Here is a 15281-nt window from a genome sequence, read left to right as displayed (position 1 = left end):
CGTAAATATCGTGACATAAAGACGGTTCTTAGTATAATAATATTGAACGATGTATTTCTCAACAATCTTAACTTTTCAGTTTCAATGAATTTTAATGAGGAATTTTAAAATCGGGAATGAATACGTCTTTCCTTTTTTTGTTTTGTTTTTCTTTCCTCTTTTTTTTTTCTTTTTTTTTTTTTTGATTGCTTAATATAAATTTATACAAACGAATTTAGGTTTTTAATGTCAAACGAAATAACAAAATGTTGAAAAGAATACATGGTCAAAGGGTGGTACCACCACGATTACACAGGAATAAAACACAAGGGCCCATGGGAAATTACAGACAATCCTTTCAGGTACATTAAACGGAGGAAAAGCAAACGCGCTTGGATTTCACCAAATATGCAGTTTTTGTCTGAAAAAAATTAGGAAACGCGAATTAAACGTTTCTGTTTCATGTGTTATACTATAACGTTTTTATAAAACCTATTTCTTTTTTTTCCTTTTATTTTATTCTAATTGGTTTAATTTCATGCACGTGGAGAAATATGAATATTTATTTATAACAATACATAGTTAAATTATTATAATTATTCAGAATAAGTTTAACAGGTTATTGTATTGCTTTTTCAGAAAAATTTGAGCATTTAAATAATAATCTCATTATTATTATTATTGTTATTATTATGTTAACTTATACAGATATATATATATATATGTATATATATATTTATTAAAATATATAAAAAAAATATTATACTAGTTGCAAATCTATGATTTTCATAAATATACGCAAATATTTATTTATTAAATTGCAGGTATCTATCATCAATTGAAAAAGTTTACAAGTATCTTAAAAACTGTACATTGCATAGGAACATATATATATGTATGTATGTATATATATATATACACACACACACACATATATACATATATATACATATATATAAACAATCTTATCTCATGTTCAAAGAGAATAGAGTTGATGAAATTTGACCAATTTCTCGTTATTTTCTCACTGTTCTCCTTTCTTCTTATTAATTTCAAAGACTCCACAAACCTTGTTAGCCGGGACAGCTTTATCTGAAACAGTATTTGTGTTAGCAACTTAGATTTATATATAAAAACGTTTATAAATAAAAACAATACAAATATTTTATGGAATAAATTAAATATCTTTAAGTATTATAAATCTTACCAATCATTTTTGGATATGGAAGATTAAGATTATTCATAATATTTACAAATTCATCCAACGATTTAGATAATCTAGGATTTAACATTTTTTCTTCAGCAACAGTAGTTACAGTTCTACCATTATAATCATGTGCAGGATATAGTCTGTAATATGATGGTAAAGTAAATATATTTTCATGTACAGACTTGTACAATATTTCTGACGAGCCACCCTAACAAATAAAAATATCTAGATATTAAACAAATGTAAAAACCTAGATATTATAAAAATGTGCTAAAGAAAAGTCTTTTTTTTTGTTTCTTCTTCTTCTTCTTCATTTTTTTCTTTTTTTTAATTTTTAATACAAACCTGAAAGTCTGTCCTTCCACATCCGCGTATTAATAAAGCATCACCCGTGAAAGCGATTCCTTGTTCATCACACACATACGTCACGCATCCTATATAAAAATTTCAATATAAAAATTTAATATGAAAGTAATTTAATTTATTTCATGCGATCGTTCAACTTTTCATATATATATATATATATATATATATATATATATATATATATATATATATATATAAAACATACATACATATATATATATGTATGTATGTATGTAAGTATGTATGTATGTATAGCTTTTACATTCGATTATGTATTAATTAATTGATATTACTACATTTACATAGTTATATACATACTAGTATTACTTGTCTTTTATATTATAATTAATTATAATGTATTATGTAGAGGAAGCTTGTATAAGATCTTTTCAAATATTACTTTTTGAAAACTTATCCAATTGAACGGATTACAATATATATTATACACGCATATATATACGTAATATTCTAACATATATATAAGTGTAATATATATGTATATACGTGTAACTATTGAATACAATCAATCAACCATGTAAATTAATGAGAATGATGAATAAAATATTCTTCAGAATTGTTATGCGTTATCCACCTTCAGTATGACCAGGTGTGGGTATCACCACCAGATAATGTCTACCAAATTTGATGCGGTCTCGTGGCTCCAAGAGAATGTCGGCCTCGGCACCACTATTGCGGGAGATCATCGATCGACAACCTGGTAATAACGATTTTAATCGGCCCGTTCCTGTAATATGGTCTGCGTGCATATGTGTATTCGCTGTAAAGGAAATAATCGTTAATTAGAGAGAAGTATTTAATGATTTTTTTTTTTTTTTAAATAAATTCGAAATAGAAAAAATGAATCTTTCTTAATTTATCCAAAAAAAATATATAAAAAAAATAAAAAAAATTTGTTTAAATTAAAAAAAATAAAAAAAAAATAAAAAAAAAATAAAAAAAAATAAAAAAATAAAAAAGGAAAAAAAAGATTGCAACTTACCAACATATTTCAAATTTAAACCGAGTTCTTCGATAATTTTTTTATCTCGATCAGCCCATTCAAAGACTGGATCGATTAAAATAGCATCCTTATTATTGATATCAGCAAGTAAATATGTATATGTACTGGACACTGGATCGAATAACTAAAATGTTTTTTAATATAAATATAAATCAATTACAAATGTATTTATATATCAATTAAAATAAATAATGTAATTTATTATCCGTGAAATGGTATATTATATTAATGTGGAACTTTTATCATAATAATCATATAAATTATCATAATAATCATATAAATCATATAAATTATCATATAAAAAATAAAATATAAAATATAAAATATATATTATAAATAAAAATAAAATGAAGTTTATAATGTAATGAAATGTGTGTATGTCAAATGATTTTGAGATATATATAAAGAACGTATAAATAAAATTTATCAAATTTTACCTACCCACAAATAAAGTTTTAATCCATTTAATCTAAACACTTAACAAAGATTATTTTTTAAGCCAGGAAATATTGTTTCGAATAAGGAAAGAGAGATCTTAATCTCGGATAATGAAATATGCTCGATTTCGATTTTACAAAGCAATTATTTAAATAAAAAATATAGTGTGCTTGATTGTGAGGGTTACAAATTTGTTTATAATAATAACCTATTTAGTTAGTTTAATTGCAAATAAAACTAAAATACAATAAAAATTTTATTATGTACCATTTATTGAAAATAAAATAAATATATATACTGATTTTTTATTAATATATTATATCTGATATTATCAAATTAATTGATTAATGCAATATTTAATGAAATTAAATCATGTATACTGCTATATTTAAGAATGAAAATAATGTCATTTTTTAAAATTAATTATATGTATTTATTTATTTCTCTGATAACGTACATAAAGAGGTTAACATAAGGTAGATTAGATACTGACGCTGTTTAGAATATATGACTAAATAAATTATTTTTAATATAAATGTATTCATAATTGTAATATGTTACTTACAATGATGATAAGTAATCGATACAATGTAACATGATGAAATACATTCAATGAATGAGTTATAGTATTATCTATTATGACAGATAGTATCAACATTTAATAGTATCAACAGGTAGTAAAAAGATTTAATTAAAGCTATTACAAAGATATGTAATATTTCACATACCTGCTGAAATAGAAAATCCTTTGAGAAAGAAATATGCTCTGTCAAAGTTCCATGTTGATGATAATTTCCAATTAATTTATGTCTTGTTTGAAAAAATTTTCCTGTCAATCTTAATAATTGTTGATTCAATCTACTTAACAATACATTCATTTCTTTGACAAAATATATCACTACTGGTATCAATTAAAAGCTAAGCAATACTAATAATTGCTGTGCATACGTGCACATATATATATATATATGTATATGTATATATATATGTATATACAAGATAATGAAGATAATTTTATTTTTAAAAACGCAGTTAATATAATACTTCAAAGTAAAAATTTAACGATAGGATCATCTTAGCTATATTATTGATAACTTTTATAACATAACCTTCATAATAATCTTGAATCATTTGTTTAAATATGATCATATGGATCATTGCCATATAAAATGTAAATAAATATTACAAAATTACATATATTTAATAAACGACTACCTCATTTGGAAAATCATAATGTAATATATAAAAGATTTTAGAATTATATAATTATCTTTGAACAATATCATAAACCTTTCCTTCACTAAACGCGTGTCAACCAATCATATAACAGAATGGCTAGTACTGATTATGAATTGACAAAAAAAAAAGAAATAGAATAAAATTACTTTATATTATTATAATAATAAATTATATAAAATAATTGTAGAATTTTCATTTTGGTTATAATTAAAATTTCTTATTATTAATATCCTGAAATATTAAAAAAAAATTACTAATGTTACTACGTAATGTTTACTACGTAGCTCATCTATAGAAAATAGTTTCATGGTCATTTCCTTTCAATAGATTGAAATTCTATCTACCACTACTCCATCTTGGATCTTGTCTTTCCGTTTTGTATTCTTGCAAAGGTGTGTGGTATTGGCATTTTTCGTTGATTTTTGAAAGATTTGAGTGAATAATTAAATATATTTTGTGTAGAATTTGTTAAAAATTATTTAATAAATACTATGTTATATTAGTGTTATGTATATCGTTAAATTAATGTCATAGAAAATTATATATGTATAATCGTATAGTCCACCCATGTGGTGATATTGATGTTCAATACACAATGTGTTGATTTTAATTTGTTTTATATATTTATTTCAGATGCCGTCTGTCACGTTAAAGGACGTTGATCAACACAAATTTGTGAAAGCTTTTGCAGCTTTCCTTAAAAAGTAAGCTATATTATTTTATACTTTTAGTTGTTAGGTTATAATTTATAGTGACAAATAAACTGTTGTTTTTTTTATATGTATAATTAATATAAATATTATATAAATTTTAGGACAGGCAAAATGCGTGTCCCAGAATGGGTAGATATCGTAAAATCAGCTCGTTTCAAGGAATTAGCTCCTTATGATCCAGATTGGTATTACATACGTTGTGCAGCATTAGTCCGTCATATTTATATTCGTAGTCCCATTGGTGTTGGAGCAGTTACTAAAATTTTTGGTGGTCGTAAACGAAATGGAACTCATCCTAGCCATTTTTGTCGATCAGCTGGTGGTGTTGCTCGTAAAGCGCTTCAAACTTTAGAACAATTAAAGCTTATTGAAAAAGCTCCACTTGGTGGACGCAAGCTTACGAGTCAAGGGCGCAGAGATTTGGATCGTATTGCCGCACAAGTTAAGGCAAAGAGCAAAAAACAATTAAAACTTCAAGAAACTCTTGTTCTTTAATCATTTCTAATAAAATTTAAAATTACTTCTTGTTGTAATCATTTCGCTATAATTTTTTCCAATAATTCCCTATTGTCTATATTCTGTTAAATTAATTTTATTACATTATTTAAGATGCTAATTTGAATGAGAAAAGAATTTACTCATATACTTATGCTGTACAAATATAAAATTATATAAATCGATAATAAATAATAAATTATAATCTTAGATAAAGTAATATACAAAAAACATTGAAGATATTTTTATTGTTCGATATTATTTTGATAAAATCGAGATTTTTCGTAAGATCGATATATCTCGAAGAGGTCGAACGAAAAGGTACTGCAAAACAGGAATAAAGACAATAGAGTGACAGTATAAATTTTTAAAATTATACTATTGGTAATCCTGTTTTATTTTTTTCTTCATATAAATTCATTTCTCTTAAGAGAATGATGTTCAAACGTCGAATAATATACTGACTGTGATAGGTGAAACTCCTCATGTCATCATCGTAAGTAATTTTATGTGATAGATCATAACACTAGATACCTGACGTAATTACATTTGTTTTGACGTTATGCGAATACATCCACAGCTGGCTGCGTAGAAGAAAAATTAAAAATGCCAATCTTTGATTTCTTTCGAAATTTCTTTATTGGAGGAGATAGAGAAGATTTCGGAGACGAAGGGTAAGTTATTATAATAATGACAAATGAATAATAAAGATAATGATATATATGAAGTATATAAGTTGGTATATAACATATTTAAAAATCTAGAAAGATCGTTTATTAATTAGTATTTTTTTATATTTATCATTTATTAATTAATTTATTAGTAGTATAATACCGTTCATTATATTTAATAAAAAATTCTTTTACGTTGGATTATTCATAATCAAGGAAACACAGTTTTCGTAATCCCATTTGGCAAAACGATGAAGATGACAATGATGACGATGACTTCAGGTATATTTCTTGAAAAATTGTTGTTCATTATTAATATATAATTATGTGATTTTATTAATTATTATAGACATCTTGGTAGAAGTAATGTACACGTTCATATCTTCAATGATCCCAAAGATATGACATCTTATTTTGAATCACAATTCGATAATATATTGAACAGTATTTTCTCAAGTTTTGATGATAGTAAAATATTTCCGAATTTTAATGATAGTAAAATTTTCGATATACCGGGTATGTATAGATTATTTCTTTCAGAATGATTTTTTTTCATTAATTAATATTAAAAATTATTTTTTAATTTCACTGATCATTTGAGAAATTGTTTGAATATTTTAAGGTAGCATAGAAGAGTCACCGAACGCAGGACAAAGTAATAATAGTTTGCGTGATAAAATGTTAAAACCTGGATATGAATTTCCAGATTCTCATGATAATGAAAAAAACAAAGTAGATGCAGATTTAGATGGAAGGTATGAAATTTTATAAATATTTTGTATTTTAAATTATTATTTTAATTGTAATTTTGTTACTTCGTTCATTATAGAATTTCTGCTGATAACCTTTTTAAATTTTGGAATGAGCCTAATGATACAAAAATAATACCCTCTACAAACCACCAATTTCATCGAAGTTCCAAATTTGTTAGCAAAAGATTTATACATGCACCAGATGGTACTATAGAGCAACATCAGATAATAAAAGATAGTGAAGGTAACGAAGAAAAGAGAGTTTCTAAACAGATTGGTGATAAAAAATATGTTGTTACCACAAAGAGAGATAAAAATGGTGTAGAAACCAAAGTAGAAGATTTGATTAATATAGATGAGAGTAAGTTGTTGCAATATGTATTTTTAATAACATTTGTAAACATTAATGTTTATATTTACAATGCTTTTTGTGACATAATAATGTGCTTATAACGTGAATTTTCATTAATTTTTAGATGAATTGAAAAACTTTAAACCAAATATAGAACAAACTTGGGGATCCATATATAATCACTATAGTAATTCTAGTAGTATTTTAAATTATTTACCATGGGATCAGTTTTTTGGTCCAAATCCAAAATTATAATATCTTTAGTAAGAACGTAGGATGACTGTTCTAACAAGGAATATCGCTTTCATATACTGTCCTTTATAATGTGCTACATTTACTAAAAACTGTATATGGTTGTAGTTAATAATACATTATAAAATAAATATAAAACAAATCAATTTAAGTATTAATTAAATCTTTCTTTGTCACGACTATCCAATTTACATTATGAATGATCATTATTGTACAGTTTAAGTTTCTTACATTTAGTATACTTGATTACATTATATAGTGGTGTTAAACACAAATAAATGATCTAATGAAGGAATTTATTTGGTTACTTAGTTTAAATCAGTTCAATTATTAATCGAAGTGTAATCTTGGTAATCTGATTTCTGAACAAGCATAAACTGTTGATATTGCAATATGTAAGATACATGTCGCAACGTTGGATGATATCTTTTACATAGTGTTCATATACACGTGTATATATGTGTATATATATATATATATATATATATATATATATATATATGTATATATATATGTATACATATATATGATATTGTGTATGCATTTTAAAGCAAATATATACAATCTATTTTTTTAATATATATCCCAAGATATTAATAATTAGTATCTACAATTAGTTTGTTTCTTTATAAAATGTTAATGGTAACATGTGTATATATATGCGCATGTGTGTCTGTATAGTTTACACAATATATACTATTGTTACAGCGAGCAATGTTTGTATTTGCATATAAACATGGCAGCATTTTTATGATTAACCCCTTGCCTTATATTTTAATTTATGATCTTAATAAAACTCAAATTAATCTTTTTATATATTTGGCCTTCTTTTGTGAAGCTTTAATTTTTTGAAGCTAATAATATCATAATACAAAATGACATTATTTTATAAATAATATCTGATTACTAATAATAAATACATGGTTTTTATATGAACTTTATAATTTGATCAAACAGACAAGAAATTAATAGAAATAGTAAGCTTTTTAGGAGTTTATAGAAAATTTCGTCAATTATTTGCTCATTTAATTGATATTATTACTTTGGGCTTACAAATAAATAATGCATTAAGAAAATTTTATTTATGTTTGTGAAAAACAACTCAATTTAAATGATTAATCTTCAAAACAAAATAGCATAATGGAATAGTCCTAAATTGTGTGGTATCTTTTGAAATAACTTGGTATATATAAAGCAACTTTACATGTTTTTCATTTAAAAAAATGTTACAAGCTCTTCATGATCTTTATTTTGATTTTATTGGATCTAATATACTTGAAAAAATTAAATCTAATGCTGCGTCTGTGGTCAAAGTAATCCGATTTGTGTTTTTTTGATGTTTGGTCCGTAAACATTATTACAAGTCTCGTACGATATTATAAGGCAAGGGATTAAGTAACCTAAACAAACTAAACATCATAAGGATAGTTATTTCCGTTACAGTATATTGCATGGCTACATATAGCTCCAATATGTACAATTAATTTATGTATTTAATCCTATCATATTTATGTAATCATAATGAAACATAGAAAATGTCAATGAAATTTGACAAAATGGAACAAATCACTACTATCTTAGTTTTTTAACGTTACATTATAAATTATGATAAGACATTGAATTAAAAGATTTAGAACAAACATTTAAAACTTGCACTGTGAATGCTTAAAAGTATTAATGACAAAAATAATCAGAGAAAATATATACTTGGTTACGTTTCATTGACATTTTCTTTTAATATTTTGTAAATGCACAAAATTAAAAAGTACACTTTGGAAAGGAATATTTCCAATTCAGATAGAAATATAATAACTTGTGGAATATACAATTTTCAATGTAGATTACAAAAATAATTTTTTTTGATAATCTACAATGCTGTGTATATTCCTGAATCAATATAAATATTAACAGAAATAGTCAGTAACTTTTAATTTTTACAATATTAGTGATACTTCTCCACATATACCTGTATATAATATACATCAAGATATAATACGAAATCAGATTTTATATTCCATGTTGTTTTATAATAATTTCGATAAATTCTGAATGTATTACATCATTAAAAAGCAGCAAACTTTCAGTATTTATTGATGTGAAACGTAAATCGTAGTGCCAAGGACTATTGCCATCCATTTATGCCTATTATGGATTAAATTATGATACAGAATCTGTAGTCTAACAGACATCATATTAGAAAATAAAATTAGATATTATTATCAAATATTTAAACAAACAATGATATTTACCGAACGATCTTTTATATCTGTAATAATTATTCTTGACCAAAACCTTCAGTTTCTTCAATTGCATAATTTAATTTCTCTACCAATTGATCATAACTCTTATATGGTGGTAAGTCGAGTCTATTAAAACATGTGTGAGATCTTGGCAACCATGTATCTTTTCCAACTTTTTCAATACAAAATCGTTGGGGCCCGTTACTTCCTGCAAATATTTAAAAATATATTTATGATAAATATAAATATATTCTTATGAATATTCAAACATATTAATTATACCCATTAATTCAGCAAATCCTCCAACAGGAACTCTGCAAGTACCAGTTACAAATTGTAAAAGGCGAGCCCTTTTCTCACTGTCCGTTCTTGTAACGAACTACGAATAATTAATATACATTATATACTTGTAATTAAATTTTAATTATAAAAGAAAAAAAATATAAATGTACCTGCCAGAACCATAGAACCTGTTTACTATTACGCGTATAATGTCTATAAATAGTATTACGTTGCCAATCTTCTACATCAATTTCTTGCATACCGCAAAGCATTAACTCCAATTCACGTTCGTCAAAATATTTTAACCATTCTAATGGTACAACTGAATTAAATCCATCTAAAAAGGCCTTTGTTTGTTCTTCTATACCTCTAGTCATTCTCCATTCAGTCATTAATCTAATAACGATAAGAACATTAGATATATTTTTTTTCAAAAGTTTCTAATCTAATTTTTATTTCCTTACCTAATATATTCTTCTTTATTGTCTTCAACAACTCTAATCTTATCACCGTTTTCTTTTAATTCATGGTGAATGACCTGTCCAAGAATTTCAAAGTCAACACTATAATACAATTCTAGAGCACATTCATCTATATTATTCTCTTTTATCCATATAAGAGACTTGTAGAATTCTGGATCAATAGATTCTATATCTTTCATAACTAGTTTTTTATTTAACATTCTTTTAAAAAATGGCATAGTAAAACCACTATAGATAAATCGTCCATGGTAAAGAGCCTAAAAATAAGATATTGAATAAATTTATAATATAATAATAATAATAATAATAATAATAATAATAATAATAATAATAATAATAATAATAATAATAATAAATGTACTACACACAAACCATATTTATGTATAGATATATACAAACCATTGCAATAAATCTGCCAATAAATTTAAAATATTGTAAATGATCAGGATTGACGTAAGATGCAGGATTTATTTGCAGGCTATAATTGCTTTTATTAGCATATTCAAATAAACAATACATAGGATTTAAAACTTCGTGACTCAATAAGAAGAACCACTCTCTAAAAAGATAAAAGAAAAGATATATTATAGAAATTTTAAATGTTTATATATATCAATATATTTATTAACATTTTACCTAGATACGCCTCCATAATCCAACCCTTCTTCTCCTTTAAATATAATATATAATCTTCGTCTAAGCGCAAATGCTTCTGCATTCATTATTTGGTGATAAGAATCCTCAAATAATGTTTGTCGACTTACACTAATCTTTATATGATTGGGTAATGCATTGGTTTGACATAAGAAACGAAATTGGGATAATTTCCAACGAAATGATCTTTCATATGCCCTTGGTACTCGGTAAACTCCTTTTGGTCTTGATATAAGAATAATAATAATAGAATAGATAAGATAATAAACTTATTCTATATACTTGAGATAAATGTTAACAAAAATTAATAATAATTACCCTTTTGGTGCACCTGGCCTTGGATCTTGGAATGTTGTTGTTCTTGTGTTGTGGTCCACGAAATATCGAACACCATCTTCTGTCAATCGAATTTCCCAACCATCTGGTAATGGTGGTTCATCTATTCCTGTTTCTTGTCCTTGCGTACGAGGATCTTCCCATTGAGTTGTCCGATTTTTATGATTTACATAATATACTCGACCTTCTGGTTGCTTACGTCTTTCCCAACCAGCTGGTAATGGTCCAAGGATATCATCATCATCAGGTATAGCAGAAGCTAAAGGTCCTGCTACAGCGGCTGCTGCCCCAAGAGGCTGGATATGTTAAATATTACAAAATCAATTAAATTGGACAATTATTATTAAATTTCAGTGAAATAATAACTTACTTGAGGATAAAGAAATCGTTGATTGCCTTGTTGAACGACATATTGCCTTTCACCTTGCCACTGTTGGAAATGCTGCAATCTTTCTGTATTTGGTCTCTGCCATGTTGTACTTCTTGTATTATGATCCACATAATAAATTCTACCCCTAGGATCTCTGCGTACTTCCCATCCTGGTGGTAACGGCTGTGGTCTTTCCCATGATGTACTTCTTGTATTATGATCAACATAATACCTATAACAAATATAACGAATTAAGAAAGTTGATCCTAATTTCAACAATAATGTGTTTAATAATTATATCTAAAAAATATACCTTCGACTATAACCATCGCATCTCATTTCCCATCCAGGTGGAAGAGGTTCCTCCGAATGACATGTATTTTCAACTTCTGGAAGCATTACTGAAGATCCAGGTTGTATAATAGGTTGTCCACCTACAGACATTGCAGGTTGCCCTGTCAATGAAACTGTTGGTTGAGCCATTCTGGTAAGCGAACGAGATTCTGGTAAATTATTTGTTGTAAATTCTTCAGAATGTGGTATAGTGCGACTATCTGGTACAGTATTTAACATAGATTGCTCTGAACGAGGAATACAATGTGGAAGAAGAATACTATTATTTTGTTCAGCTCTAGTAGTTCCACGAGCCTCGGATGAATGATCTGGTCGTGTTTCTGTATTAGGGAGTGACGTCGATTCTATTCGAGAGGTTGAACATGTATTTACATTAGAGAGAGACAATGGTTCTGATTGAGGAACTGTACGCCCATCCGAAACTGAATTCGATGCAGATTGATCTGCTCTAAAATTCGTCAAACGTTCGTTTGTGTTAGGAACGGACGAAGACTGTTCTGGCCGAGAAATTGGACGTCCCTCTGATATGTTATGATTAGTTGAACGTGATGGTTCTGAACGTGATGGTATGCATCCATCAATCAAGGATGTCGTATGTCGTTCTGATGTTCTATTCATTGGTTTTTCTTGTGTTTGGGCTACTGGTTTATCTGACATAGGGACAGCATGTCCATTTGCTAAGTGAATTGAACACATTTTACTACTTCCTGGTTTATCATTTTCATGTGGTTTGTGATGTTGAGTAGAATTGTGTTTATCTATACCAGATTGATTTGCATTAGTGTTATATGTAGAACTGTGATGAGCATTAGCTTGACCACAATACATCGACGATGGTGTGGCAGTTTCGTTGGAATGTAATCTCATTCGTCCACGTACTCCTCCATTTAACACGCTGCAATTACTTACAGTATCACTGCTACTAGCACCTACAATAAGAAAATATTAGTACAGCAGATATTGATTTATATTATATATAAATCGATATTTAAAAGATGTCTTGCAATATCTTACCATCTGGTACAGTACATTGAACTTGGCATAACGATTCATTAGTATTACTTGGTATAGAATTATTAAGATCAATTCTCAAGTTATCAAACAATGTATCCAATTCTCCAGTTTTTGGTAATTGAGGATCATGAACAGGTGTAATATCATTGATATCTATTGTTAATCCATCAAACACAGTTACTAGCTCTCCAATTTTGTTAGAACAGAAATCATGTTTATTTGAATTCATCAAATCAAATGTTAGCTCCAAATTTTCTAATTTTCCATTATAATGGGACAAAATTTGAAACAAACTTATTCTTTTCTCTCCTAATAACGTATCCTTTCTAAATGTGCTATGGTCAAATAAACGAAAATGCACTTGAGAATATGGTTTGACCAATACATGAAATCTTTCCTCCCATTTTGGTTGATATGTGGATTTGGATACATCTGTTGTAAGAAGTCTTTCTCCATCCACTGAAATTTCTATGTACGGATTGGGTTTCAAGAATGACGAGCTTCTTAATACTGCCCCTTCGACTAAAATAATATATAAAAATAGTATTATAAATAATGTCTACACTTTTTCAGTAGTTCACAGTTCATTAAATTCATAAGTAAAAATACTGTATAAATATGATACATATAATTTTATACTAACTTATGATATCTAATTGATAAAATCCTGATGACAAAGGACCTTTTTTACAGTGGGACATCGTATGTTCTTTTTTACGATTCAATGTAATGATCTCACAAATTTCATAATTTCTTTAATCTTAAATATAATGCTTCCTAAAATATATCACAATTATTGTAAATAATTAAAAATTATAAAATTATGAACACATTTACAACATGCTATTAACAATACAAATAAATTTAGATCTTTAATTATACATATAAATAATATTTAATCAATTTTGTATAATAAAAAAAAATGTGTTAAAAATAAAATAAATAAACATTAAGAAAGACAATTGTTTTCTAAACACAATTACTATCAAATAAAATCAATGTATTTTGATAGTATATATATATATATATATACACACACACACACACACATATATATATATATATAACAGTTGGCTATTATATTGCCTACACAAGGAAGTAATTACTTCACTACTATTATCTTTACGACAAAGTATAGGAGATGATAACGAAAAACATAAAAAGAATAAGAATAAGTCTTGATGAAAATTACTTGTTAGCAAAACGTAGTATGAATGATTCAGAAAAAAAAAATGATATGTAAAATAGCAAAGAATTATAAAGGCATTTATTCGCACAAATAGGATGGTTGAGACGTCAGCCAGCTTAAAAAGAAAGAAATTTTCTTTCTAACGCCTAGGGATGTTAAAAAAGCGTCAGGATATAATAATACACGTTTAAACTTTAGCCGATTTAATTGCATGATCCTCTATTCTCGATTTTTTTAATAATTATTGTTGAATCAAAAAAAAAAAAATAATTCGTTTGGAACACTCGGAAATTTACGATATTATTAAACTTTCCTATCAATCGGTCACCATCTTTTCATGATCATTCCATACGTCACACACATATAACAAATCTTCATACATACTCTCGCACTTAGTTGCGTTCCAAAATTACCCCGCCGTCCTCTCTTATTAGACGTTCAAGGTGACATTTCTGTGATCACAGGTGCATCAAATGATCACTGATTAGAACATGTTTCTTTTTAGTCACCGTCAAATATCACCGAAAGTAATAGGACAACTTGATGAAGATAGTATTTGCCAATAACGTAATGTAGGGCTGCGTGTCTAGTGGTATTCAAAATATCACTTTACGTGGTACGAAAAAAAAACTCATTTTAAAAATTCACTCATTAAATTATCACACAATGGTTCTGTGTAATAAAACTTGAAGGTTATTAGATAAATTTCTAACGATATTCGATAACCGTAAAATATAGATTAAAAATATATAAGTCTTGTACATTTTATCGCAATAATTACTATGTTTTCTTTAGACAATTTCATTATTGGTATTGAGCCAATGAGAATCCGGAGTACATGTAGCGCCACTTCGACGAGACGGATTTTATTT

General features: G+C 26.7%; 4 protein-coding genes across 8 annotated transcripts; 2 read left to right on the top strand and 2 right to left on the bottom strand.

The window, feature by feature from the left end:
• Positions 1-524: 524 nt before the first annotated feature.
• LOC124955024 (persulfide dioxygenase ETHE1, mitochondrial) lies at positions 525-4464 on the bottom strand. 2 transcript variants are annotated; one of them, XM_047508833.1, is made up of 7 exons: positions 4400-4464; positions 3743-3872; positions 2556-2700; positions 2148-2333; positions 1535-1623; positions 1187-1397; positions 525-1071 (listed from the first exon to the last, which is right to left on the bottom strand). In XM_047508833.1, exons 1-7 carry the CDS (start codon positions 4447-4449, stop codon positions 1004-1006), a joined length of 879 nt encoding a protein of 292 aa, XP_047364789.1. In that variant the 5' UTR covers positions 4450-4464; the 3' UTR covers positions 525-1003. The 2 variants fall into 2 exon arrangements, with proteins under 2 accessions (XP_047364789.1, XP_047364788.1); XM_047508832.1 differs by lacking the exon at positions 4400-4464 and adding an exon at positions 4230-4332.
• Positions 4465-4560: 96 nt separating this feature from the next.
• On the top strand, positions 4561-5486 carry LOC124955027 (40S ribosomal protein S19-like). The gene is made up of 3 exons (XM_047508835.1): positions 4561-4645; positions 4887-4957; positions 5068-5486. Exons 2-3 carry the CDS (start codon positions 4887-4889, stop codon positions 5459-5461), a joined length of 465 nt encoding a protein of 154 aa, XP_047364791.1. The 5' UTR covers positions 4561-4645; the 3' UTR covers positions 5462-5486.
• A 310-nt stretch (positions 5487-5796) lies between these two features.
• LOC124955026 lies at positions 5797-7634 on the top strand. The gene is made up of 7 exons (XM_047508834.1): positions 5797-5957; positions 6042-6135; positions 6349-6414; positions 6482-6648; positions 6755-6887; positions 6962-7245; positions 7361-7634. Exons 2-7 carry the CDS (start codon positions 6068-6070, stop codon positions 7489-7491), a joined length of 849 nt encoding a protein of 282 aa, XP_047364790.1. The 5' UTR covers positions 5797-5957; positions 6042-6067; the 3' UTR covers positions 7492-7634.
• Positions 6696-15214, bottom strand: LOC124955023 (E3 ubiquitin-protein ligase Su(dx)). 4 transcript variants are annotated; one of them, XM_047508829.1, is made up of 13 exons: positions 14794-15214; positions 13864-13997; positions 13221-13742; positions 12166-13135; positions 11853-12084; positions 11465-11778; positions 11129-11371; positions 10892-11051; positions 10475-10749; positions 10181-10406; positions 10011-10107; positions 9738-9936; positions 6696-9666 (listed from the first exon to the last, which is right to left on the bottom strand). In XM_047508829.1, exons 2-12 carry the CDS (start codon positions 13919-13921, stop codon positions 9764-9766), a joined length of 3270 nt encoding a protein of 1089 aa, XP_047364785.1. In that variant the 5' UTR covers positions 13922-13997; positions 14794-15214; the 3' UTR covers positions 6696-9666; positions 9738-9763. The 4 variants fall into 4 exon arrangements, with proteins under 4 accessions (XP_047364785.1, XP_047364784.1, XP_047364787.1 ...); XM_047508828.1 differs by having other exon boundaries at positions 6696-9630; XM_047508831.1 differs by having other exon boundaries at positions 6696-9630; positions 13864-13993; positions 14719-14808.
• Positions 15215-15281: the final 67 nt, after the last annotated feature.

Source organism: Vespa velutina, chromosome 17 (assembly GCF_912470025.1).
Source record: "Vespa velutina chromosome 17, iVesVel2.1, whole genome shotgun sequence".
Taxonomy (NCBI): domain Eukaryota; kingdom Metazoa; phylum Arthropoda; class Insecta; order Hymenoptera; family Vespidae; genus Vespa; species Vespa velutina.
Note: the sequence above shows the minus strand (reverse complement) of the source record. Positions and strands in the feature narration are given on the sequence as shown.